Raw genomic sequence first — 27,885 nt, forward strand, 5'->3', positions numbered from 1 at the left:
GCATCCCTTCGGGAATGAGGAAGAGCTTGCTTTTGTCCAAGGTCTGAAAGCATGGCTGATAGAGGCCTGGTCTCTGACCTCTCCTCCGATGTGTAAAGAGAGGGGAATGAACTCTGCACCACTGGAAATGGGATTCACCAAGTGCTGAACAGAAGAATTCTAAGTACCCAACACTGTCTTCAATGGCGTCAATGGTGTCAAGTCTAGTCATGGCCCCTCACACTCTGTGCATTCACAGTCCCTATTGGATCTAAACTTCTTCAGCCACCCCTAACTCCACAGGCCAGACACTCAGACCCTCCTCTCTTCCACATGGAGCTTTCCCATTTCCCTCAGTTTGTGTGTGTGTGTGTGTGTGTGTGTGTGTGTTTATCTAAGACAGACGCTGCCCGGCATTCTGTCACCTCTCTTTCCGTCAGGCCATCCTTTAACTGTCTCAGCCCTCTGCCCTCCACTTCTTTCTGGACACTAACTACTCCCCCACTTCCCACCATTACAGTGTCACATCCCACCCCCCTGCTTTCATGTCACTTGTTCCAGGAAGGGTTTATGTTTGCCTCGTAGTTTGACAGTACAGCCCATCGTCGCTGAAAGTCATCACAACAGGAGCACAGGGCAGCTGGTCACATTGTGTCCACAGTCAGGAAGCAGAGAGAGAAAGATGGATACCGTTCCTTGGCACACTCTTCTTTTCTTTCAGCCCAAGACCCCAGCCAATAGAAGGATTCCATCCACATTCAGAGTGGATCTTCCAACCGCATTGAACCAAGTTGAGAAACTCCCTCATAAATGTGCCCAAAGGTCTGTTTGCATTCTAGATCCTGCCAAATTGACAATCAATATTAACCATACAGGTACTGTGATAGCAGAGGGGTGTATTGGAATTTATTGATTAATAGTGTGAAGAAGATTGAGTGTGGCTCGGTCGTCCAGGGCTTGCCTAGTACACATCAGGCTATGGTTTTGATACACAGAAAGAAACAAAACCTGTTTTGAGACAGGAAGACAATGCCAATTGTATTTGTTGAGAAAAATGCATTAATTGTATCATCTTGCCGGCACAACTTTGTGAAAAAGGCTCACATAAATGTAAAAGGTAGGTCTTCTTTATATGCTGGGTAAGGATGGGATGGACTAAGACCTGTCAGTGGTGGTGTGATTGGGGTTGAGGGGAATAAAGCTCTGGCTAGCCTCACATTCCACCTGCTCAAATCTGGTAGTGTAAATCAATAGACTCCCAGGAAAGGTCTGCAAAGAAGTCACAGAAGTTTTGTTTGTCATCCTCATGATGGTCAGAAATAATTTCTGACGCCGAGTTTATAGCGTGGATTTTGCTGCAGTGTGCTCACTGTTAAAGTGAGTGGGCTTGCTCTTTGAAAGTTGTGGGTGTTACTGCTGAGGTTGTGTGTGTTTGTCACGGGGAATCTGACCTGGCCCCAGCACTGAGGAAACTGACATGCTGACTGTGATTTCACTCTTAGCCCGCTGCAAAAGCAGGGTATAAATTCTCTCTATGTCTTAGAACATAAATGTAGATTTTCTTTTTGCTAGTTGTATATACATACTTATTTATGTACAGATACAGAAATATATGTACTCATTATATATTCATCACACACATGTATGATGTATGGCATGTAATATGCATGGTGTTAATCCCTATCATAAATAACTAATAAGAGTATACAATATAAATATATGTTGGTTTTTGTTCTTTTTTATTTTTGATAACTTCCCACGAGTACTATATCTATATCACTCCCACTCCTTCCTTCCTCCACGTACTCCTCCTGAGCTCCCCAAATGTATCTTTTGGAGGGTGACTGAGACAGAGTTTCTCTGTTTAACAGCCCTGGCTGTCCTGGAACAGGACACCTGATGTAGGTGCTGGGAACAGAACGTGGGTCCTCTGCAAGAGCAGTATACACTCTCAATCTCTGATATCTCTCTCCAGTCCCTTATGGTGGCTTTTTAAGAATAAAGTTTAGCCTTTTGGTGGTGGCACATGCCTTTAATTCCAGCACTCGGGAGGCAGAGCCAAACAGATCTCTGTGAATTGGAGGACAGCCTGGGCTACAGAGTGAGATCCGGGACAGGTACCAAAGACCTGTCTGGCCTCCTACTCACAGAGATCCTTCTGCCTCTGCTTCCTGAGTGCTGGGATTAAAGGTGTGCGCCACCACTGCCTGCCCACTCCCCAAATATTTTTAATAATAATTTTTTTTGGTTTTTCTTTTAAAAAATAATTTATTTTTATTTTATGTGCATTCTCATTTTGCCTGCATGTATTCTGTTTGAGGGCGTCAGATTTTGGAGTAATAGACAGTTGCTAGCTGCCATGTGGGTACTTGAAATTGAACCTGAAGTTGATGCTCTTAACCTTTGAGACATCTCTCCAGCTCCTGTTTTTGGTTTTCCAAGAGGTGATTTCTCTGTGTAGCCCTGGCTGTTCTGGAACTTGCTCTGTAGACCTGACTGGTCTTGAACTCACAGAAATCTGCCTGCCTCTTTCTCCCAAGTGGTGGGATTGAAGGAGTGTTCCATCACTGCCCAGCAATGATGGATTTTTAAAAAAGATATAATTGTGTGTGTGTGTGTGTGTGTGTGTGTGTGTGTGTGTGTGTGTGTTTGTTGTGTGTTTGTATAAGTAGGATGCCCAGAGAGGCCAAAGGCATTGGATACCCTTCAGCTAGAGTTGAGAGGTAGTTGTGATCCTGATGTAGGTGCTGGGAACAGAACGTGGGTCCTCTGCAAGAGCAGTATGCACTCTCAATCTCTGATATCTCTCTCCAGTCCCTTATGGTGGCTTTTTAAGAATAAAGTTTAGCCTTTTGGTGGTGGCACATGCCTTTAATTCCAGCACTCGGGAGGCAGAGCCAAACAGATCTCTGTGAATTGGAGGACAGCCTGGGCTACAGAGTGAGATCCGGGACAGGTACCAAAACTACACAGAGAAACCCTATCTCGGAAAAAAAAAGAATAAAGTTTCCGTACTTGGAAATGTCTCAAAGGACCAAATGCCATTGTACGAGCAGGAGGATCTGACTTTGAATATCTATCATCTATGTAAAAGAACAGGTGTGGTTGTGCATGCCTGTGAGGAGGTGGGTGGAGATAGGTGGATCCCAGGAGCCTGCTGGTCAGCTGGTCTAGTCAAAATGGCAACATCCAGGTTCTGTGAGAGACCTTGTCTCTGAAAATAAGGTGGAGAGTAATAGACCCATGACATTGATCACTGATCTCTTACACACACATACCGGCAAGTACTCTGGTGCACACATGTGCACACACATCCACCCACACACACCACACACACATTCTATTTTTCAAATTTCACTTGTAACATCAAAAGTGTCAAAACCTATTTCCACCACCATGGAGGGTCTCCCATACAACAGCCTTCTCTCCACACCTCATATCCCAAGGTCTTCTCTCTTTATTTACCAAGGAGGAACTGACACACAGAAGTAAACGCAGGAGGCTCAGCTAGTCTGACATGTAAATATTTGAGGCTACCCTCAGACATTATCTCCCTGGAAGAGTCTGCAACACTTTAGCATGAACACACAGCTGCTTTCAGTATAGTGCTCTAAACAGAGTAGAATGAGCTACAGAGAGACACTATGAAAGAGCTCTGATTGCCTGGGAGCTAGAAGGCTGCTAAGGGACAGACTTGCTTTCACTTGAGAGCTTGGGAAGGAGGTTCTGCTGTGAGGACAGTTACTGGTTGTAGAGTGGTTACTTCCACAGAACTGACATGTCCCTCCTGGGATGCTCACAGGCTCAAGAAGTAAACAACATTCACAGGGCCCCTCTCCACAACGTTATATAAGAAATAGCAATTCTGGGGAAGAAGGGTCTCTGAACAGTGGAGCTGCCAGGCAACTCCAGGGATACAGCTCTCGTGACCTCTGACCCACACTGGATTGGCTTTGCAGCGATGTAGGCTCTGAAACACTCTGTTTCTGAAGGTAGCCCTTTGCCTATTGCTGAAAGCCATAGGAAAATGTAATGAAATCCAGCTACTATCACAAAAGGTACTATTTCAAAAAGTCAAGGACTTTTCTGAAGGTCAAGCCAAGGCTTAAGAAGTCCTGGTGATATTTTAGCTTTTGTATATATATTAGCTGGTTCCTACAATGATTTTCTTTAAAAAAAATAACTTATTTATTTTATTTGTATGAGCGTTTTGTTTGCATGTTTATGTATGTGCATTACACATGTGCCTGGTACCCAAGGAAGTCAGAAGAGGGTGCCAGATGCTCTGGAACTGGAGTTACAGATGGTAGTTAGCTACTAGGCAAATGTTTGGACTTGAACCCAGGTCCTCAGATACAGCAACCAGTCCTCTTAACCTCTGAGTCATTACTCCAGGCCCCAATGTTTTTCTTGTAATGCTATATGTGCTTCCAAGAACTTCCAAAAGTGTATTTATCTAAATTACCTATCAAGCATCCAAGGCCAAACTGAAACAACACCTGTCTCCTAGGTCAGGCAGATAGCTTTATTTCTTGTGCAATTTATGGTGAGACCCACCTCTAACTTCTTACCTAACCACTTCTAGGAATGTAGACTCAGCACATAGATCCATTTTTGATATACTAACCGGGCATTAGCACTCAGTTGACCTTCTCTTTTACCACTCCCATTTGGGGTTGCAATAGAAAGCCTGACAGTCACTGCCTGAGGAAAATTCTTACCTACCCTTATGACCCCATAAGAATTCAAGCCTGGTGACCTTGTTCTGGCAGAGGACTGCTATTGCTTGGGTTATAACTGGATTCCTGAAAGACTTGGGGAGAACTGAGAGAATAAGGAGACGGAGAGGAGGAGAGAGAGAGAGAGGAAAAAAGAGAACGGAAGAACTAGATGGGAAGAACTAGATTGAAGGACTAAAGGAGAGTACTAGAGGAACAAGATGGAAGATGAGGAAGAGCCAGATGGGGAAGAACAAGATGAGGAAGAACAAGATTGGAGAGAACAGATGGGAGAGGAGCTGATATGGGAAAGAACTAGATGGATGAGAACCTAGATGGGGCAGAACTAGGACGAGAGAATTAAGCTAGAACTTAGAGGGGACAGCAGATAAATGTAGAGAGAAATCAGGCAAGAAAGGGGCTAGGCATGAGAGCAGAATAGAAGCTGTGTAGAGAGAGAACTGACTCAGAAGAATAAAGTGTATGGACTAAGGAGTTTCATGTATAAAGATTCATTTCTTATCATCAAAGATTAATTATCAGCTGGTTGTAGATTCTTCCTGAATGTTGGGAGGGGACTATTGAAGGGCTGGACCCCCATCGTCCCCAATAGCCTATGTTCCTGTAACCCTAAGAAACCCATTGGTTTAGCAAACTAGACTTGGGTGGAATCGCTTCTCTGGGAGCTCTTGGTGCCCTATCTAGGGTGACTAGATACTTGCTCAGCTCTCCCTGGGAACAGACACACAACGCCATTTCTCACTCACGTCCATGTAATGAGCATCGTGGTCACTATGGCAAAAAGCATAAGAGAGTTTGAAGCATAACTAACTGTAAGCATGTAATGTCAGAACCCAGCCGCCGCTGCTAGGCCACAGCACCTCCAGTCTGCTCTTCTCAGACACTGACAGGTACCCTACTGAGACACTGTCTCTAGCTAACAGACTTCCTGGTTGGTGCCTGAGTGTCTGCAGCTCTCTAAGTGCTGGGGTTCATAGGGTTTGAAGGGGTTAGGTGTTATTTTCTGAGCAAGAGGGGACTCCAGGAAGGGAGGCAAGCAGGGTTTCACCAGGAGGCTCTGACTGCAGTTTGGATATCACTGTTCCTGGGCAGACTTCCCACCCTCAAGCCTGGCCCTCTGACAGAACCCTGCCCCCACTCTCTGAAGGAGAGTGTGGAACTTGTGCAGCTGAATCCTGAAAACGAACCATTTCCAGGAACAGAAACTGAAAGCTAGTCTGGCTGCAGGCCCCTCCCTCGGGGGAGGCAGGCAGGGCTCCTGCCTACAAGTGAGGAGTGGAGCCCGGTCCAGAGTGGAGCAGAGTCTGAGAAGAGCCGCGTCCACAGTGGAGCAGGGTCCAGAGTGGAGCAGAGTACAGCGTGGAGCAGGGTCTGAGAGGAGCAGAGTACAGAGTGGAGCAGGGTCTGAGAAGAGCTACGTCCGGAGCGGAGCAGGGTCCAGAGTGGAGCAGGGTCTGAGAGGAAGCCCAGGAGCTCAGGCTTCCCTTCAACTGCTCTCCCCCTCTATCGTTCCTCCCAGGAGGACCCCAGCCCTCCACTGCTCCACTGTCTCCTCCTGAACATCCTGGGCCTGGATTCCAGTTTTACAAGGCTTCTGAGCAGGTAGGTGAGAGGCTCCTAAGTGCAGCTTGGCCTATAAACTGCTCAGGGCAGGAGAGTCTGGAGTCTGGTGTTCCTCTCAGGGATTGTGTGCAGCAGGCACCTGCCCTGATCTTCTTCAGGACCACACAGTCCCTTGTGTTGTTGGCTGAAAAGAGTCTTTCCAACCCACCAGTAGAGAGGCAATGTGCCCCTTTCTTACCTCATATCCTGGATTGTGGGTCTTCTTAGGAGGCCTAGTTCAGAGAAAGCAGATGGGGTTTCACTCATATTACCTTAACCACTCTATTGATGTTCCCTTTGGGACCAGAGTCCAGCATCAGAACTTCCCACTGGCAATATTGGGATGTCCCAGGATTATGTAAAGTGCATGTGTACTGCATGTGGAACACCCAGGGACTTAGGGCTCCTGGCTTGGAGGCTAGCTTCTTTTTTTTTTTTTTTTTTTTTTTTTTAAAGATTTATTTATTTATGTATACAGTGTTCTATCTGCATGCATGCCTGCACGCCAGAAGAGGGCACCAGATCACATTATAGATGGTTGTGAGCCACCATATGGTTGCTGGGAATTGAACTCAGGACCTCTGGAAGAACAGGCAGTGCTCTTAACCTCTGAGCCATCTCTCCAGCCCGGAGGCTAGCTTCTTAAGTGAACTTTTTGTCTAAGTCAGTTGAGTGTTTTTATCTGCATTGGAGAAGCTGGCTCTTCACCGGGGTGCTAGCGTTCATCTTTAATCTTTGAGAGAACACAACGAAACCCAGTTTGACAGAACGCAGTGATGTAGAGCAGACCAAAGTGCAGCCACATAAACTGTGTATATGACCTTCTCCTGAGATGTGAGAGTGTGAGGCTTGTGTGTGTGCACACATGTGAGTGTGCACACACATGAGTGTGAGTGTGCACACATGTGAGTGTGCACACACATGAGTGTGAATGTGCACACATGTGAGTGTGCTTGCTAGTGTCTTTTTCTTTTTTTTCTTTCTTTCTTCCCTCACTCTCTCCTTCCCTCCCTCACTTTCTTCCTTCTTTAGAACAGTTCACAGAGGCTTTTTATTTATGTATTTTACACTTCTAGAAAAAGAATCCCAGTATTTTCCCTCCTGTGTGTTTTTGTCTTGCTTCTTTGTGGTCTGTGAAGGCTGAGGTTGTCAGCACAATGAAGCCAAGCTGACTGATGAGAGCAGACAGTTCTGCCATTTTTTTTTCTAAGCCTTTGAGTTGTACATCAAATCTAGGGTTGATCACCCCACACTTGGTCAACCTGCCTGTAAGGTTTACAACAATTTTCCCAGGTCTGTGATTATCAGTGATTTAAAATTTACCAGTGTGTCCACACTTCATCCTCACAGTAGGAACCGAATGATGACTTGTAGCATGGCCTGATGAGGTCCTGGCATTTGCCTCTTCCCTCAGCACTATTGATGCTCTTGAGAATCTGTGCCGGGACATCTATGAGCATGACATTGTCGGCATGGAAACATGGCACAAAGACCTCTGTATTTATTTCTAACAATATATCTCTCCATCTGTACTCAGGTGTTGTAATATCATTTTTCTAATAGGTTCTGAAGAAGATTAATGATCATAAGGCTTGTGAGAGCCCCGCGAAGTTCAGGCCCACGGACGTAGACCTTCCTACTGCATAAAGTTGAAGGGAGAAGGAAGAACCAGAGGAACACCAGCCCAGAGAGCTGAGTTGAGACTAAGGAGCCTTCACCCAGACAGCAGAGAGCTGTGTAGAGAGCATCCCATGCATTCAGTCATCATGTGTGTACACAAGGTCTGGAAGGTGGGTAGCATGGCTTTCCCAGACAGCAGAGAGCTGTGTAGAGAGCATCCCATGCATTCAGTCATCACATGTGTACACAAGGTCTGGAAGGTGGGTAGCATGGCTTTCCCAGACAGCAGAGAGCTGTGTAGAGAGCATCCCATGCATTCAGTCATCACGTGTGTACACAAGGTCTGGAAGGTGGGTAGCATGGCTTACCCAGTGTTGGGTCAGAAAACTGAGACTTTAGAAACTTGTCTGCATTTCAAGGAGCAGAGTGAGTCTTCAAACACTGGTGTGGACTCTTGGCTTATTCCTTCCATGTAGAGGTCATGCCCAGGCCCAAGGACTGTGTAAGGAGCAGCAGGAAGTGTTTGGGGAGCAGAAGTGGACCCACCCCAGGAGGGGAACAAGGGGAGGAAGCATCCCAGGAAAGGACTGAGAGGACATTCCAGGAGAGGACTTAGGGGAGAGGCCACCCCAGTGGAGAAAGAGGAAAAGCCACCCCTGGGGTTGGGGAAGGCCACCCCAGGAGAGATCTGGATGGGGCCATCACAGGAAACTACCACCTCTCAGAAGTTGAACCCTGGAAGTGGTCCCACAGATGGAATAGTAGGCCTTATGGGGCAGACACCCGACACTTCAGTGTGAGGACAGGACAAGAGTTCAGTTGCTTCATGGGATCCAGAGGTGGGATCCAGGGGTGGGTCTGGCTGGGAGCTCTTCATGGAACTGATATACACTGTGTGGATTAAAGAGATGGTCTTGAGTTTTGAGTTTTTGTTTGTTTGTTTGCTTGCTTGCTTGCTTGTTTAATTTTGAGACAGAGTTTCTCTGTGCAGCCCTGGCTGTCCAGGAACTCGCTCTGTAGACCAGGCTGGCCTGGAACTCAAGATATCTGCCTGCCTCTGCTGGGATGAAGGGCATTTACCACTACATCTTACTGAGATTTGGAGTTGTTGTTTTCCTTGTGTTTTTTTTTTTTTTTTGAAACAGGGTTTCTCTTTGTAGCTTTTGTAGCTTTGGCAACTTTTCCTAGAACTCACATTGTAGCCCAGGCTTGCATCGGATCCCCCTGTCTCTGCCTCCAGAGTGCTGGGATTAAAGGCAGGTGCCACCACTGCCCAGGGGGATTTGAAAATTTTTAAAGAGGTTGATGGTGATACACACAGAAAGTGTTAGATTTTTCTTTCTTTTCTTTCTTTCTTTTTTTTCCTTTGAGTCAGGGTCTCATGTAGTCCAGAGTAGCTTCAAACTTACTATGTAGTTGAGGATACCCTTAATTTTCCTATCCTCCTGCCTCCAACTCCCAAATGCTGGGAATCTGAGTATATGGCATCGTGCCCAGTTTACTGTGGCCTTAGGGATTGACCCCAGGGCTGCATGAGTGCTAGGCAAGCACTCTATCAATTGAGTTCCAGACCCCAGCCTCTTGGGTTTAATTTTTTTAAACATTGGTAGTGATGTACAAATAAGAACTTTGATTTCCAAGCAATCTCTCTCTCTCTTCTTTTTTCTTTTTTTAAAAAGGAAATAAGAGGTAGTTTATTCTGGAGCCATTTTGAGTTACCATGGTGCAGGAATAGAGATGTAGGTTACCCTACATTCATGTTCTAACATGGAAGCTTCATGAAGTTTTTATAGTTTTACAGAATAAAAAAAAGCCATAAATCAAGATAAATTTAAAACACATTGGTGGGTCCGTCAGAGAGGCAGTCATAGCAAGATGGGTAAGTTTTCTACTGGCCCAACTGCCATCTGATCATCTTAATAGATAGAGGTTTTCTTCTGTTAAGGACATCAGAGATAGTTTGTTCTGGAGCCATTTTGGTCCTGACCCTGGAACACAGATTTATGTTTCCCCCAAATCCATGTTCCAACAATCCCTGTTGATAGTGTCATTGTGAAGAAGGCCCATCACCTAGGAACAATGTGGGGAGTTGAGATCTTGAATACAACCCACTAGGTCACCAAAAGCAATTCTCATTACAACCTTGGCTCACAAATGTTTCAATCTTACTGTAAGGATTTGGCCAAGCCCTGTTTGCAGAATAGTCTGAATCCTTGTATTAGTTCCAATGCCAACACACAGGGACACACAAATCTTACTGCTTATTAATAATTAGTAGGTTAGGAGAGGTGGTTCAGCAGTTAAGCACACTGGCTGTTCTTGTAGAAGACTTGAGTTCTGATCCCAGCACCCACATTGTGGCTCACAACTGTAACTCCCCTCTTAGGGGATCTGACACTCTCTTCCACTTTCTGAGGAGAGGAGGAACACACATGGTATACAGACATACATCCAGGCAAAACATGCATACCTACAAATAAATCTAAAAATCAAATGAACAAAACACCTCAGGCTCATTAGACTATTTGGGAAGTTGGTTTGAGCTGTCTGCTGAAGTTGATGGGTTAGAGGTGCTTCTGTGCAGGCAGTTACTAGTGAATAGTATCCCAATTTTCATAGTGCAGACACACAGAAACGGAAATTTAATCTTTTCTTCTGGAGACAGGGTCTCTCTATGTAGTCCTGGTTGACCTGGAACTCGCTGTGTAGGCCAGACTTTCCTGGAACTCACAGAGATCCACCTGCCTCTGCCTCCTGAGAGCTGGGCTCAAAGGCATGGGCCACCACACCTGGCTGATTATTTGAATCTTAAGGAGAAGCACAGTGAAAGTCTGGGTGTGGAGAGCTGGCTTTTGCAGTGGTCAGACCTGCCCACCCATTTTCCCGCTGAAGGACCCAGCTGACGTTCTGCAGCTCAGGTTCAAACCTCACCAGTGCGGCTGTGAAGTGTGCACTGTGAAGGGCCGTGTATCTGCAGAGCAGCCCCATCGCAGAAGAGGTGGCACACTGTTCAAGTGAGGTGCCCTGGCTGTCCCTGGTGGCAGATCTGAACCCATGGCTGGGGTATGTGACTTCTGTGGATTCCTGTGTCATCCTGTGTCTGACTCTCTGTCTCGTCTCTTCTGCAGGCTTTTATACATTTAGTAAACATGGCAAAATCTCTCATCAGTGGATGGTTTATTCTCAAGAGTGATAGTGAGCCGTCCTATTCCAGCCAGATCATTTTCTCTCAAGAAGTCAGTGAGAAAATTGATAAAGCTGTGAAAGAGGGGAACCTGTTGAATGTGATCCATGTGGTCAGTGATATAATGCAGAGAATGTGTGGATACCAAGTAAGGATTGCTGTGACTGGGGACTCTGGCAATGGCATGTCATCCTTCATCAATGCCCTTAGGCTCATTGGACATGAGGAGGAGGATTCAGCTCCCACTGGGGTGGTGAGGACCACCCAGAAACCAGCCTGTTACTCCTCCTCCAGCTTATCCAATGTGGACCTGTGGGACCTGCCTGGCACAGGGGTCACAGCCCAGAGCATGGAGAACTACCTGGAGGAGATGGAGTTTGACAAATATGACCTTATCATCATCATCGCTTCTGAGCAGTTCAGTTCAAACCATGTGAAGCTGGCCAAAGCCATGCAGAGGATGAGAAAGAGGTTCTATGTCGTCTGGACAAAGCTGGACAGGGACCTCGGTACAAGTGCCCACTCAGAACCCCAGCTTATGCAGAGTATCCAAGAGAGTATCAGGGAGAACCTCCAGAAGGAGGGGATGAAGGTGCCCCCCATATTCCTGGTATCCAGCTTTGAGCCTTCATCACACGACTTCCCGAAGCTTAGAGACACACTGAAAAAAGACCTCTCCAGCATCAGGTACGCAGATTCCTTAGAGATCCTCTCTGAAATCTGCGACAAGAGCATCGACAGGAAGGCGTTCTCTCTGAAAGAAGGTGTGCCCACAAATCACCTGGAGACACCCGTGAGCCGCATGTGTGACGCTGCTGACCTTGAGGAGAGTCTGGCGACCTACCAGAAGTCCTTTGGTGTGGATGATTGGTCACTTCAGCAGGTGGCTCAGAGGACAGGGACACTGGAGATGGGCTACAGGGCCATGCGGTTCCAGGACTTGCACAAGATGGACTGGAGACTGAGACTCATGATGTGTTTTCCTGTTATCATGTTCCTCAAGGGTCTAGCATTCCCATTGTGGTATGGCTTGTGGAACTCTGTCGTCCGTGGCTTCAGACACCGGAGACTTCGGATTGTCATTGAACTAGTTGCTCGGGACACCAAGATCTTCTTGAGGAGAGTCCTGAAGGACAGGACCCTCTCTCCTTAAGTCCACTGGGGAGGGTCTGGCTTACCATCAAGTCAAATTCAGGCTGCCTCAGGGTCTTCTTTTGGCTTAAGAACCTAGCTATCTACTAGAAATCAAAAACTACAGCCACACATTGTCATAAGGCTTAATATTGCTAGAGGAGTTAAGAAAATCCGCACACCTTCCCACACTCAACTCTATTATCACCTTCCTTCAAAGAACAAGTATCCACCAAGATAATCAGCCTCGCTTTCCTGGTTCAGCACATAGCTTTTATGCGTTCAGTTTTCATTGTCATGCACGTCTCCCTCCTAAGCCATTAAAGTTGCCTTCATTACTAGTTTTCTTCTTATTTTCTCTTTCCCTAGATACCCCTGGTGTTGACTTAGCTGGCTAAGAATGGCACTTACAGATCTGGAGGGTGCAGAGGGAGGTGGAAACTGTCCCTTAGAATCTGGGTGTTGGGGCTGTGTGTGTACCCGTGTGACCACATGTGTGTGTTTGAATGCTTACGGCAGCACGTGGAGTCCATTTTCTCCTTCTCCCTTGTAGGTTCTAGGGACTGAAGTCAGGTCATCAGGTTGGTGGCAAGCACCTTTTCCTGCTGAGCCATATCGATGGCCTGCTGAAGATGTCTTTGTGTCTAGTTAAACATGTGACCAGTTTTCAAGACCACCAAGGGTGTTGAGCCCTGTGCCAGCACAGGGAAGAGTGGTTTCCTCAAGCCCAGACATCAAAGTCTTCGTATATTTTCTGGAGCTACAGCAAAGTACCTGAGTTTAAGCAATATAAAAGGAAATAAGGTTTATTAACTCATAGTCCTGAAGTCTGGGAGTTCCCAGTGGGTGACCCATCAAGTTGGCCTCTGGTGAGGTCATCACAATGGCAGGAGCTCCTGTGGGAGAGGCCAGAGCACAAGAGATCCAGGGTCCGGGCTCCTTTTTTTCTGTCAAAGGCCCATTCTTAAGGGAAACAGCTGAATCCAGAACATGATTTATGTCTTCCTAGAGCAATGACACTATTACCTATGACCTGATTATCTCCCACTAGGCCACACCTCTGTGTGTGTGTGTGTGTGTGTGTGTGTGTGTGTGTGTGAGAGAGAGAGAGAGAGAGAGAGAGAGAGAGAGAGAGAGAAACAGAGAGAGAGAGAGTTGTATGTGGGGTGAAGGCTGTAATAGGCCCCCAGGCCTTAGCAGAACTGATTCCATGATGGAAGTAAAAACTTAGCACACAGCACCATCTGCCAAAACAAACAGAGACCTCATCCATCAAAGTCCTAGTTCTGGGAAAGTCTCTAAATTACTTCTCCTCAATGTTTGGCTTCCGTAGTTCCACTTCTGGCTATTTTTTATTTTTTATTTTTTTCCCCAGAGACAGGATTTCTCTGTGTAACAGCCCTGGCTGTCCTGAAGCTTGCTTTGTAGACCAGGCTAACCTCGAACTCAGAGATCTGCCTGCCTCTGCCTCCTGAGTATTGGTATTAAAGGCATATGCCACCATGCCCTGCCTGGCTTTCTATTCTTATTACCCTAAGTATGTCAACCAAGTATTTTGTGCTTAAAAATTTACCTTGAGAAGGGTTCCTGGCTACTCTGGAATGGATCCCAGCACTCAGTATACTCAGCATCTGGCTATTTGAGTACGGAAGACACAGAGGAAGAGGATGGATATAGGTTTCAGCTCTGCTTCCATGTGTCCTCAGCTAGGCCCTGCTAGATAGGTTCTTCAGTAAGAAGCATTCAGAAGTTACTTTGCTTCTTGCTGCTGCTGTTGCTGTTTTGAGGCAGGGTCTTATGTATCCTAGGATATATCAGAGGATGACCTTGAATCTCCGATCCTCCTGCCTCCACTTCTCAAATGTAGGATTATAAGTCTGTGCCATCATGGTCAGTTTTTTGCAGTACCAAGAATGGAATCCTGGGCTTTGTGCGTGCCAGGGAGAGCACATTGCCAATTGGACCAGACCCTCACCTTCCCAAGGCTCTTTACAGGACACATTGTTTATCTGCAAAGTAGATGTCTTGGGTAATTACATTCTTTTTTGTTTGTTTGTCATTTGAGACAGGGTCTTACTCTGTAGCCCTAGCTGTCCTGGAAGTCACTATGTAGACCAGGTGGGTCTTGAACTAAACAAGAGCTACCTGCCTCTGCCTCCCGAGTGCTGAGATTAAAGGTGTGTGCTATCGCCGGGCGGTGGTGGCACACGCCTTTAATCCCAGCACTCGGGAGGCAGAGGCAGGTGGATCTTTGTGAGTTCGAGGCCAGCCTGGTCTACAGAGCAAGATCCAGAAAAAGGAGCAAAGCTACACAGAGAAATCCTGTCTCAAAAAAAAAAAAAAAAAAACCCAAAAAAACAAAAAAAAAACAAAAAAAAAAGGTGTGTACTACCACATCCAGCCAGTAATTACATTCTTAACACCCCTACTTGAGAACAAGTGCGGTGCTCTTGGAGGAGGTTCCAGTCTGTCCAGGTTGATAGGAGACACTTCTGCCCCTCAGCCCATGTCCATACCTGCATCCTGTCAACCAGACACTCACTCTTCTCCTGTTGCTGATGGGTGCCTGGAGCTGACTCTGATGAAAGGAAACTCACTCAGAGAGCATGCGCATTCCCCTGTCACCAAGGTCCTGAGAGTCTCTGCTAGTGTTTAATTCTGGTACTGGTGCTTGGTATGGGTTAGATCTGCTCTTTTAGACAGTAACTTAAAAACTCCCTCTCTTGCCAGGTGGCGGTAGTGCACGCCTGTAATCCCAGCACTTGGGAGGCAGAGGCAGGTGGATCTCTGTGAGTTTGAGGCCAGCCTGGTCTACAGAGATAGTCTGGGAAAGGCTCCAAAGATACAGAGAAACTCTGTCTCGAAAAACAAACAAACAAACAAAGAAAAAAACCCCAAACAAAAAAACAAAACAAAATCTCTCTCTCTCTCTCTCTCTCTCTCTCTCTCTCTCTCTCTCTCTCTCTCTCTCTCTCTCTCTCTGTGTGTGTGTGTGTGTGTGTGTGTGTGTGTGTGTGTGTGTGTGCAGGTACCCACAGAGGCCAGAAGAAGGTGCTGAACCCCCTAGAGCTGGAGATCAGACAGTTGTGAGCGGCCGCTGTGGGTGCTGGGAACTGAACACTAGTCTTCTGGAAGAGCAGCAAACGACATTAACCCTGCGCCATCCCTCCAGTTCTGTGGACATCGTTTTCTGATTTTCTCAATTTTTCCTGAAGAGAGTGCCATTGAGTCACAGACTATTGTGGCTTGAGTCAGTGAGAGTACTGGGAAATCTGAGTCCAGTGTGTCCCAGGACAAGGCAGGGGACCCTTAACCCACCCTGTGATCCCAGCCCTCACTGCATGTCCATGCTCACACAGAGGAGCAAGGATGGGTCCTCCAGATGTACCCTGAGGTTCAGGGACAGGCACAGCCCTACTTGCAGGTCTAGGCTGCCTGGCTGCCTGGGAAGAGAGCTGCAGCACTCCCTGGACTGAGGTGACTTCCCTGGGAGGATCTCTGGCCATCCCGCACTGTTGCCCAATATCAACGCACAAAGCACACTTTGTCCCTTTCTACCTCTGTCCCTCTGGTCACACAGGGTTTCCTAACTCCATATTGGCATCTGCAGCGTCTCTGCGAAGCAGCAGAAAATAAACGGCTGCGTCACTCTGTGTCCTTCTGTTTGCTTTCTGTGTGTCACCCTCCTGTCACTACTGTCCTGCCCCTTTTCCGGGCTGCAAATGCCCTACATAGATTTTTAAAAGGAGATGTATTTTATTTATGCACATATGTCTGTGGAAGCCACGTGTGTATGGGTGACTTCAGAGGCCATCTGGAGTTACAGGCAGTTGTCAGCTGCCTGACGTGGTTGCTGAGAACTGAACTCATGTTCTCTGGAAGAGCAAATAAGTGTCCTCACTGCTGAGCCATTTCTCCAGGTACCTCAACCCCCAAGCAGAGAAGTGTGTGTGTGTGTGTGTGTGTGTGTGTGTGTGTGTGTGTGTACACTAGGGTCTCTTGTATCCCAAGCTGGCTTCCAACTATGTAGTCATAGATGGCCTTGAACTTCTGATCCTTTTACCTCTACCTCCTTCTGTGTGCTGAGATGAGAGACATGCAGCCCCCTCTCCAGTGGATTTTATTGTTGTTGTTGTTGTTTTGAGATAAGGCCTTCTATGTAGCCCTGTCTATGTAGACCAGGCTGTCCTGGAACTCACAGAGACTTGCCTGCCTCAGCCTCCAGAGTGCTAGGACTAAAGGCATACACTACCATGGCCGGTTCATACCCAGTTTTATGTGGTGCTGGGGATGGAACCTGTGACCTGTGCATGCTAGCTAAGTTCATTGCCACCTAAGGCAAATCGCTGCCCTATTTATTGACACATATTAGTTGTATAAATTAATGAGACTTCTATGAAGTATCCCCAGGGGTATGGTCATGCCCCTCTCTGCTCTCAGATTAGAATGAAGACATGAGATCTGTGGAGAGGATAAAGGGCTCTTCAGGACCTCACAGGCAGTAGTAATCATGGCAGAGCCTGGAGCCTCTGCTTTTAATATTTCCTGGAGACTCAGTTGACCTCCTCTGGGTCCAAGACACGTACACAAGGTGAACTATTCATGTTGGTGTGAAGTAGGAGTTGCTGACCTGCAGTAGCATGAGATCACAGGCTCTAAAATTCTGGGCTGGGTGCTCCAGGGGCTGTGCTATTCTGGGAAGGAGAATCAGACATCTGGGGAGTTGCTAACAGGGTCCTGGACAGCCAGGCTGTCTCGTGGAGGCCATCCCAGGCTGAGGCCTGGAGGGGAGGATGAGGTTGGGTGACTGTGGGAAGCACTTCTCCATCTGTTGGAACAGCAAGACAGGGGCTTGGAAGAGCTCAGAACAGCCCAGAGACTGAGAGGGAACTAGAAGCCAGGGACTGTGAGAAGGTAGCCACACGACCCATGGTCCACAGGATAACCTCTGGATCTGGCATTTATCTGTTCACACTGCCTTGCCCTGAAATCTCCAAACTTGTTCTGGCCATGGTGTAAAATACGGACGGAGGCTCAAGAGTTCCATTCCTCTACTCCCAGGGTCATCAAGAACCCAGGGTATAGTTTCTGAAGAAAGACATTGCCTATTATCATGTGATCAGAGCAAGTGTGAACCAGGTTCTGTGTCTCCTGAACTCTGGTACAGCAATGGAGGCACGAGATTCTGGTTTAGGGTAGACTGACTTAGGGTGGGTTAGAGGGGCCTCCCTGGTGGAGGAAGTCCTGTATCTGAGCTGAGTGGGGTGGGAGGGAGCCATTGAACTACCGAGCAGGCACAGCAGCTGTGAGGGGCAGTCTTATGAAGGGTCTGCAGCTCTCTAAGCACTAGGGCTCACAGGGTCTGAAGGGGTGAGGTGCCATCATCTGAGCAAGAAGGGGGCTCCAGGAAGGGAGGCAGCAGGGTCACACCAGAAGGCTCTGACTGCAATTGGATGTCACTGTTCCTGGGCAGACTTCCCACCCTCAAGCCTGGCCCTCTGACAGAACCCTGCCCCCACTCTCTGAAGGAGAGTGTGGAACTTGTGCAGCTGAATCCTGAAAACGAACCATTTCCAGGAACAGAAACTGAAAGCTAGTCTGGCTGCAGGCCCCTCCCTCGGGGGAGGCAGGCAGGGCTCCTGCCTACAAGTGAGGAGTAGAGCAAGGTCCAGAGTGGAGCAGAGTCTGAGAAGAGCTATGTCCGGAGCGGAGCAGGGTCCAGAGTGGAGCAGGGTCTGAGAGGAAGCCCAGGAGCTCAGGCTTCCCTTCAACTGCTCTCCCCCTCTATCGTTCCTCCCAGGAGGACCCCAGCCCTCCACTGCTCCACTGTCTCCTCCTGAACATCCTGGGCCTGGATTCCAGTTTTACAAGGCTCCTGAGCAGGTAGGTGAGAGGCTCCTAAGTGCAGCTTGGCCTATCAACTGCTCAGGGCAGGAGAGTCTGGAGTCTGGTGTTCCTCTCAGGGATTGTGTGCAGCAGGCACCTGCCCCGATCTTCTTCAGGACCACACAGTCCCTTGTGTTGTTGGCTGAAAAGAGTCTTTCCAACCCACCAGTAGAGAGGCAATGTGCCCCTTTCTTACCTCCTATCCCTGGATTGGGCGTCTTCTTAGGAGGCCTAGTTCAGAAAAAGCAGATGGGGTTCCACTCAATCTCTCAGCCACCGGCCAGAGTCCAGCATCAGAACTTCCCACTGACAATATTGGGATGTCCCAGGATTATGTAAACACATTGGTTCTTTTTCCAGAGCTCACAGAGACTGGAACTTGAAAGACTGAGGTCCTAAGCAAATCTTCTATTCATATTATAATATATACATCTTTATATTTAATAATTCCGTTCAGTTATTTTAAAAATTATTTATTCAGTGTGTGTCTTTGTGTGTCTGTGTCTGTGTGCATGTGGATGTCAGGGGATAACCTGTGGGGCTGATTCTTTCTGCAACTGAACTCATGTTGTCAGACTTGCTGGCAAGTACGTTTACTTGCTAAGCCATCTCACTGGCCCCTTTAAAACAAACAGCCGAAAAATCGAAACAAGGCAAAAACCAGTTCAAGTATTTCATCTGCATTAGAGAAACTGGCGCACCACAGGCACTAGCTCAGTCCTTCATGGAGCATGAGAGTGTGTATTCGTGTTGCACACTTTAAATACATCCCAGAGCATGCTCGCAGGGTCCAAGGCTGTTCCCAAGGACCCTGGGGTGGATCCCATGGGGTGGGCCTAATGGTGAAGAGAGTAGGAACAAAGGAGAGGTTGAGGGGGGGCGATAGGATCTATGTTCACAAAAGCCCCTGACAGCTCAGAACTGTGACTAGTCTAGGCTGGTTCCCCCGTCTCTGCAGCACCTTTGATGGAGGCTCAGCTGGGTGAGGTGGCTCACATTTGTCAGCATAGCACTGGGGAAGTGTGGCAGAAGATTCAGGTCAAGGTTACACAGGGAGTTCTAGACTAGCACAGCGGATGTGAGACTGTGATTTGCATTTTAAAATGTACACTCTTTATTAGTCTATAATAATTGCATAAAATAATGGGTTGTGGGCCAGTGAGCTGGCTTAGTGGGTAGAAGTGATTGCTCCCAAGCCTGATGACCTGAGATTGATCCCAAGGACCCACATGGGAGAAGGAGAGAACTGACTCCCACAGGTTGTCCTGACTTCTACGTGTGCATTTGCCATGCTCAACACACCTTCCACACATATAAATAAATAAATGCAAAAACGGAAACATTTTTTAAAGTATCAGGTTTCATGATGGCATTTTCACATATGGATAAGGTCAGTCTTCATTAGGATTCTCGGCTCTGACAACACAGCTGACAGGAAGCATCTTAAGGGAGGAAGGCTTATGTGGCTCCTGTTAGAGAGGATGCAGCCCAGCAGGGTGGGAAAGGTGTGGCCACAGGGGCTCGAGTCAGCTGATCTCAGGTATCCACAGTCTGGACATACAGAGAGGTGCATGCTGGGGCTCAGCTTCATTTCATTCCTTTGTTTTTTTTTTTCCAGTTCCGGACCCCAATCCGTGATGGCAATGTCTACATCCAAGGTGAGTCTTGCTCCCTCAGGTAACCCTTTCTGGAAACTGTCTCAGGGATATACATAAAGGTGGGCCTCACTAATGCCTCAGGTGTTTTCAATCCAATCAAGCAGGCAACTGAAATTGACCCTCACAGGGGCTTTGAGCATCTTGCACCCCCTATTACCCATAGTTTTTGTTTTACTTAAGTCATGACATATTGGTGGGTCATCAGGAACTTTTTAGTAAAGTTGTGCAGTTGGAATAAGTATAATAAAACACAAGTCTCTGGATATTATTGCACATGTCTTTAGTTCCAGTCTCAGGAGGCAGAGGTAGATGGATCCCTGTGAGTTCGAGCCCCGCCTGGTCTACATAATGTGTTCGGGAAAGCCAGGGCTCTGTAGAGAGACTCTATCTAATAAATAAATAAATAAAATAAAATACAAATCAACTGATTCCAGTAGAATCACATGTAGCCTATGTGAACCACACGGCACAACCCCTCATTCAGTTGTGTGTGTGTGTGTGTGTGTGTGTGTGTGTGTGTGTGTGCGTGTGTGTGTGTGTGTGTACCTGTGCATTCATGCATGCATGCATGTGTGTGAGAGCATGCTCTGGCTTCTATGAAGTGCACCTCTTCCTGTGAGTATGTTAGGAGATCCCTGAGTCATGTCTCACAGGTCTCCTCCCAGGCCTGGCTGTCTCTCTCTAGTGAATTTGCTTGTCGGGCTCCCTTCAGAGGCCAGGAGGGCCTGTTCCTCATCCTCCACATGGATCTCTGACCCATGTGCCCAGGGGTGAATCAGAGACACCAGAGGTATAAATTGAACAGGGCCCTCAGATAGGGAAGTGTGGGCCCCTTGAACTCCAGACTGACCTCTTGAGGGTTCGCTCTTGGCCAAGCCTGGTCAGTGGCTGAGCCGTGGTTCCTGTAGCTGTCCACATGAGCAGCTCTACAGGACTCCTCCTGGTGTTTTGTCACAGGAGTGAAAAAGGCAGCTACTCCAGTAATCTGCAGACAACTAGGAATTTAGGAATTTGCCCACAATTCACCAAACCAGCAGCTTTGGGGACTCAGGATGGGGTATCAGCCTACTCTTTCCATGTGGAGACTAAAGCCAGCCCCTCAGGCTGATGAACAGAAGTTTGTGGGGAGCAGTGGTGTGCTGCAGGCAGGAGAGCCCATCCCAGAAGATGAGCAAGAGAGACAGAGGATGCTCCCACTGGGAGTATGGAGAACAAACCAGTACCAAAAACTTAAGGGTGCCTGAGAAGCACCTTCCACAGACAAGAGCCCTGGATTTTGAGGGAAAACACCTGCGCACATTCTGGTTATTTCATGGGACTCAGGAGTAATTCTGGCAGAGAGATTTTTTCTTTCTTTTCTTTTCTCTTCTCTTCTCTCCTTCCTTTCTTTCTCTCTTCCTTCCTTTCTTTCTCCCTTCCTTCCTTCCTTCCTTCCTTCCTCCCATCCTTCCTTCCTTCCTTTCTTTCTTTCAACAGGGTTTCTCTGTGTAGTCCTGGCTATACTGGAACTCACTCTGTAGCCCACGCTGGCTTAGAACTCACAGAGATTTGCCTGCCTCTGCCTCCCTTGCTCAGTGCTGGCATTAAAGGCATGCTCTGCCACCACCTAGCTGGCAGGGAGCTTCTTAAAGGACAGAAAAGCTATGTGGGACTCACAGGAAATTTCCCAAATATATGGTGCTGAGTTTCAAATGCTTTTAGTCTTTTATACACACAAAACAGGAAAATAAAATTTCAAGAGGAAGAGTCCCATCAATCACTCCAAATTGTGGAACAACACATGCCTGTCCCATGTAGGGCCTTTATCTAAGAACAGTGGTTAAGGTGTTATATGCTGCTGTCTTGCATCTCAAGATTTGGTGTGATCCTGTGAAATGGTTGGAGTCCTGTCCTCACACTAATATGTCTCAGTGTCCACTCCAGAAGGCCAACACTCTAGTGCTTACCTGTGCTGGGTATGGGTTTATGCATCCCACATCTTCCATCTTTTAAAAATTAATTTCCTTTTTTTTTGGGGGGGGGGGAGTGTCTCACTATGTAGCCCTCACTGTTTGGCCTAGAACTCACAGACACTCTCCTGCCTCTGCCTCCCAGTGCTGGGATTAAAGACATGCACCACCATGCCCAGCTTGGTATCATTTTTAATCATGTGCATATGTGTGTCTGTGTGGAGCATAGGCACATTTGTACAGTGCCTCAGGAACCCAGAAGAGGGCGTCAGATCCTCTGGAATTGGAGTTACAGGAGGATGTGGATCACCTGATATAGATGCTGGGAATGGAGCCTACATCCTATGGAAAGGCAGTAAGTGCTCTTAACCCCTGAGCCATCTCTCCAACCCCCACACCTCCATCCTTGATGTTGGAAAATTATGTTTCCCAATCCTGCCCCACAAAATACTTCAGTGCCCTGGCAAGGATTTAGTCAAGAACAGAAACATGATTGAATGGCCCACCCTAAGGTCATCTGTATCTCTGTATCAGTGTCCCCATGGCTCAAAGAATAGCTTAGAAGAGGACATGGGAAGTATGTAAAAACTGTAGAGAGCATGCGTGTGTGTGTGTGTGTGTGTGTGTGTGTGTGTGTGTGTGTCTGTGTGTGTGTCTGTGTGTGTGTGTCTATGTGTGTGTCTGTGTGTGTGTTTGTGTAAAATGTTGACTTCTGGACTAGCTTAGCAGTGCCACTTTTGAACCCACTGCAGCTGTGGTTACTTGTACAAGATCACCACAGGACGGGGCCTGTTGACATCCTGTTATGGAAAGGGGAGGGTATGGTGAGTCCCCACCCCTCCCTGAGGATTTATACACAGTAAATAGATGATGAAGGAAGGAGGGACATTTTCTTCAGTCCCTAGCCACTGAGAAAATGCACATGCTGCTGTAAGCCAATTCTCACTCCTGCTTTTGTAAACACTCAAATGAGACTCACTGGGCCACAAAGAAGAAAAAAAACCCCATAAAACCGAAAAACAACCATGAACGTAGAAGGGGGACAGGCTGGGAAGAGGACAGACATCACTGGGAACAGGGGGAGGACTAGAAAAATGAACAGGTGGGTGTGAATACAATAAAAAACACATGATGTTCATGTGTGCAAATGTCATAATGAAACTCAGTATTATATCATTAATGTATACGAAAAATGCTGAGTGTGGTGGTGCATGCTTTAATCACAGCATTGAGGAGTTAGAGGCAGGCAGATCTGAGTGCAAGGCCAGCCTGGTCTACAGAGCAAGTTCCAGATCAGCCAGGGCTACACTGTCTCAAAACAAAAACAACCAAAAATTATATGTGCTAATCAAAACATTAAAAAGAAACCTGTTCACAGAACAATTTCAGTCTGTATGTTAATAAGAATAGCTGCAGTGATAATAGACAACTCACATGCTGTCTTACAATTGATGGAATTTTTATTCTTTTTTAAAGATTTAGTTTTATGTGTATGTGTGCCTGAGTGTCTGTATATGCACATGTGCAGGCAGGTATTCTTGGAGTCCAGAAGAGGGTTTTGGAAACTCTGGAACTGTAGTTACAGGTGGTTATGAGCCACCCGGTGGGGTGGGAACCAAGCCCAGGTCCTCTGCAAGAGCAGCCAGTGCGCTTAACCACTGAGCGGTCTCTCCAGACCCAGATGAGATTATTTGGAAACCGGGAGGCTTTGCTGTTGAACCTGACATATAGCAGTGTGTTCATTCCGCCTCTACTACTGAAGCCATGGGGGAGAGGAAAGCACGAATTTTCAGAGTGCAACAGGGATGACCAGCCTCTGATGCACAAGGCTGAGTGAAGTGAAGACTTGTGGGTCCTCCAGACAGGGAGCTGGCACAGGCTGTTCCCTGCTCTGCATGCTCTTCCTCGGTGGTCCTGGCAACCAGGAAGGGGTGAGTATGGACATTTGTACCCAGTAAGAGAACTGCCTGACATTGCAGTGCTTAGCTTTGGGGTTCAGTGTTGCAGTAACAGCTACAGAACTATCCTTGCACTCCAAGAATGTGCTCATGCACAGGAGGGCTCAGCTAGTTCTGTCTGTAATCAGCAGGTCTTGATGTCGATTGGCTGTGGATCTGAAGCCTGGACAAGGAACAGTGTTTTCCTGTGGGTGCCTGTGTTCACAGCCCTCCTAACTTCCTTCCTAATGTATCTACAGGTTGCTCCATTGCTCACCAACATGGAAGAGATAGTTGGGTCTGTCGAGGATAAAGAATTTACATGCTTCTCCGATGCTATACCCATTCACAAACACAGCAGTATTTTATCTGTGGAAGTTGTCAAGAATATTGAAACTGCTGTGAAAGATGGAAAGTTGGGAGAAGTGGTCTCCATAGTCAAAGATATCATTCAGGAAGTATCAAGGAGCACAGTGAAAATTGCCGTGACTGGGGACTCTGGCAATGGCATGTCATCCTTCATCAATGCCCTTAGGCTCACTGGACATGAGGAAGAGGATTCAGCTCCCACTGGGGTGGTGAGGACCACCCAGAAACCAGCCTGTTACTTCTCCTCCATTTTTCCCAATGTGGACCTGTGGGACCTGCCTGGCACAGGGGTCACAGCTCAGAGCATGGAGAACTACCTGGAGGAGATGGAGTTTGACAAATATGACCTTATCATTATCATCGCTTCTGAGCAGTTCAGTTCAAACCATGTGAAGCTGGCCAAAGCCATGCAGAGGATGAGAAAGAGTTTCTATGTTGTCTGGACAAAGCTGGACAGGGACCTCAGTACAAGTGCCCACTCAGAACCCCAGTTACTGCGGAGTATCCAGGAGAGTATTCAGGAGAACCTCCAGAAGGAGGGGGTGAAGGTGCCCCCCATATTCCTGGTATCTAGCGTTAAGCCTTCATCACATGACTTCCCGAAACTTAGAGACACACTGAAAAAAGACATCCCCAGCATCAAACTTGAGGGTCTCTTAGGAACCCTTTTCCAAATCTGTGAGAACACTATTAATGAGAAAGTAGAATCCTTTAATCAGAACATAGATAAGGATAATCTAAAAGGTTTTGGAATTAATAATCCAGGTAATCAGGGAGAGTGTCAGAAAGTCTTCCAAGAAATCTTTGGTGTGGATGAGAGATCTCTCCACCAGGTGTCTCTGATTATGAACCAGCCTGATGCTTATTCCAGGGATGCCAAGCCATCCCAGAATACAAAGAGAGACCAACAAGATGGCTGGACTGTGTCTCAGCTGTGTCGTTCCAGAACCCAATATTTCTCTACAGGAGTTAACTCCATCCGTTGCTGTTTTGACTCTCGCCATCGTAGATGCATTCAACTGAAACATGTGCTTAATGAAGTTGCAAAGAAAACCAAGAATATTCTGTGGGAAATCCTGAAAGATTCCATTATCCCTCCTCAGAAGGGCTAGACAACTGAGGTCCTCTCCCCAGCTCTGTACCCTACATCTACCTGAAGTTGAGCTTACCTGAGCTTTGGATTCCAAGTTCCTTGAGGTTAATGGTCCACCTTTCTTGATGGGTGTCCCCATCAGGAAACACCATAATGGATTTTGCTTTGTACCTTTTGTTTATTTATTAGCTGAACTATCTGGGATCCCAATATAGGAGAAATTTCCTTATTTTGACTGTACAGAATCTCACGTTTGACACACAGTTATCTTTGCACCTATGATAGATATTGTTTCTCTAAGAGGCCTCTTGGTTTTCCCATCTCTCTTTCCTCTCTCTTCTTCTTCCCTATCTTGGGAAGCAGTGCATCCCTTCGGGAATGAGGAAGAGCTTGCTTTTGTCCAAGGTCTGAAAGCATGGCTGATAGAGGCCTGGTCTCTGACCTCTCCTCCGATGTGTAAAGAGAGGGGAATGAACTCTGCACCACTGGAAATGGGATTCACCAAGTTCTGAACAGAAGAATTCTAAGTACCCAACACTGTCCTCAATGGCGTCAATGGTGTCAAGTCTAGTCATTGCCCTTCACACTCTGTGCATTCACAGTCCCCTATTGGATCTAAACTTCTTCAGCCACCCCTAACTCTACAGGCCAGACACTCGGACCCTCCTCTCTTCCGCATGGAGCTTTCCCATTTCCCTCAGTTTGTGTGTGTGTGTGTGTGTGTGTGTGTGTGTGTGTGTGTGTGTGTGTGTGTGTGTTTATCTAAGACAGACGCTGCCCGGCATTCTGTCACCTCTCTTTCCGTCAGGCCATCCTTTAACTGTCTCAGCCCTCTGCCCTCCACTTCTTTCTGGACACTAACTACTCCCCCACTTCCCACCATTACAGTGTCACATCCCACCCCCCAGCTTTCATGTCACTTGTTCCAGGAAGGGTTTATGTTTGCCTCGTAGTTTGACAGTACAGCCCATCGTCGCTGAAAGTCATCACAACAGGAGCACAGGGCAGCTGGTCACATTGTGTCCACAGTCAGGAAGCAGAGAGAGAAAGAGGGATACCGTTCCTTGGCACACTCTTCTTTTCTTTCAGCCCAAGACCCCAGCCAATAGAACGATTCCATCCACGTTCAGAGTGGATTTTACAACCGCATTGAACCTAGTCGAGAAACTCCCTCATAAGTGTGCCCAAAGGTCTGTTTGCATTCTAGATCCTGCCAAATTGACATTCAATATTAACCATGTAGGTACTGTCTTAGAAGAGGGGTCCATTGGAGTTTTATTGATTAATAGTGTGAAGAAGATTGGGTGTGGCTCACTGTGGGGTGTTTACCCACCAACCCCACAGCTCCTCAGAGTTTTCTCATGTGCGAGCAGCAGGAAATATTGGATAAAAGGATTTAGATTGTGGAGATAAACAGATAGAAAAGAAAGTATAGTCTTGAGAAGGCCTGGAACCTATTCCACAGGCTGTGAAAGTTTCTGCCCCACGGTATTTATAGAGCTGCCAAGAGGTGGAGCAAAAGACCTCCCCGCAGCACAGCCAAGTGCAGACCATCTCGGACACCTGCACTCAGACCTGTGGTCCTAATCATCCTGTCTATGCAGATCTGCTGAGTAAAGCCTCGAGGAACCTGAAAACGGGTTCCCACAGTTCACTAGTAAATAGCTTGCCTAGCACACAGGAGGCTATGGTTTTGATACACAGAAAGAAAGAAACAAAACCTGTTTTGAGACAGGAAGACAATGCCAATTGTATTTGTTGAGAAAAATTCATCAACTGTATTATCTTGCTGGCACAAGAACTTTGTCAAAAAGCATCATGTAAATGTAAAAGGTAGGTCTACTTTATATGCTGGGTAAGGATGGGATGGACTAAGACCTGTCAGTGGTGGTGGGATTGGGGTTGAGGGGAATAAAGCTCTGGCTAGCCTCACATTCCACCTGCTCAAATCTGGTAGTGTAAATCGATAGACTCCCAGGAAAGGTCTGCAAAGAAGTCACAGAAGTTTTGTTTGTCATCCTCATGATGGTCAGAAATAATTTCTCACACTGAGTTTATAGCGTGGATTTCGCTGCAGTATGCTCACTGTTAAAGTGAGTGGGCTTGCTCTTTGAAAGTTGTGGGTGTTACTGCTGAGGTTGTGTGTGTTTGTCATGGGGAATCTAACCTGGCCCCAGCACTGAGGAAACTGACATGCTGACTGTGATTTCACTCTTAGCCCGCTGCAAAAGCAGGGTGTAAATTCTCTCTATGTCTTAGAACATAAATGTAGATTTTCTTTTTGCTAGTTGTATATACATACATATTTATGTACAGATACAGAAATATATGTACTCATTATATATTCATCACACACATGTATGATGTATGGCATGTAACATGCATGGTGTTAATCCCTATCATAAATAACTAATAAGAGTATACAATATAAATATGTGTTGGTTTTTGTTCTTTTTATTTTTGATAACTTCCCATGAGTACTATATCTATATCACTCCCACTCCTTCCTTCCTCCACGTACTCCTCCTGAGCTCCCCAAATGTATCTTTTGGAGGGTGACTGAGAGAGTTTCTCTGTTTAACAGCCCTGGCTGTCCTGGAACTCACTCTGTAGACCAGGCTGGCCTCCTACTCACAGAGATCCACCTGCCTCTGCCTCCCGAGTGCTGGGATTAAAGGTGTGCGCCACCACTGCCTGCCCACTCCCCAAATGTTTTTAATAATAAATTTTTTTTTTGG

General features: G+C 46.9%; 2 protein-coding genes and 1 pseudogene across 2 annotated transcripts; 2 read left to right on the forward strand and 1 right to left on the reverse strand.

The window, feature by feature from the left end:
- The first annotated feature begins 6,208 nt into the window (after positions 1–6,208).
- On the forward strand, positions 6,209–12,596 carry LOC131916956 (immunity-related GTPase family M protein 3-like). The gene is made up of 3 exons (XM_059270621.1): positions 6,209–6,320; positions 7,884–8,110; positions 11,069–12,596. The coding sequence occupies exons 2-3, from the start codon at positions 8,072–8,074 to the stop codon at positions 12,275–12,277; spliced, it is 1,248 nt and encodes a 415-aa protein (XP_059126604.1). The 5' UTR covers positions 6,209–6,320; positions 7,884–8,071; the 3' UTR covers positions 12,278–12,596.
- On the forward strand, positions 6,210–27,558 carry LOC131916957 (immunity-related GTPase family M protein 2-like). The gene is made up of 3 exons (XM_059270622.1): positions 6,210–6,320; positions 19,760–19,799; positions 23,946–27,558. Exons 2-3 carry the CDS (start codon positions 19,779–19,781, stop codon positions 25,164–25,166), a joined length of 1,242 nt encoding a protein of 413 aa, XP_059126605.1. The 5' UTR covers positions 6,210–6,320; positions 19,760–19,778; the 3' UTR covers positions 25,167–27,558.
- Positions 7,393–7,780, reverse strand: LOC131916958 (small ribosomal subunit protein uS8-like; annotated as a pseudogene).
- Positions 27,559–27,885: the final 327 nt, after the last annotated feature.

This window comes from Peromyscus eremicus, chromosome 8a, assembly GCF_949786415.1.
Source record: "Peromyscus eremicus chromosome 8a, PerEre_H2_v1, whole genome shotgun sequence".
In the NCBI taxonomy this organism is placed as follows: Eukaryota; Metazoa; Chordata; class Mammalia; order Rodentia; family Cricetidae; genus Peromyscus; species Peromyscus eremicus.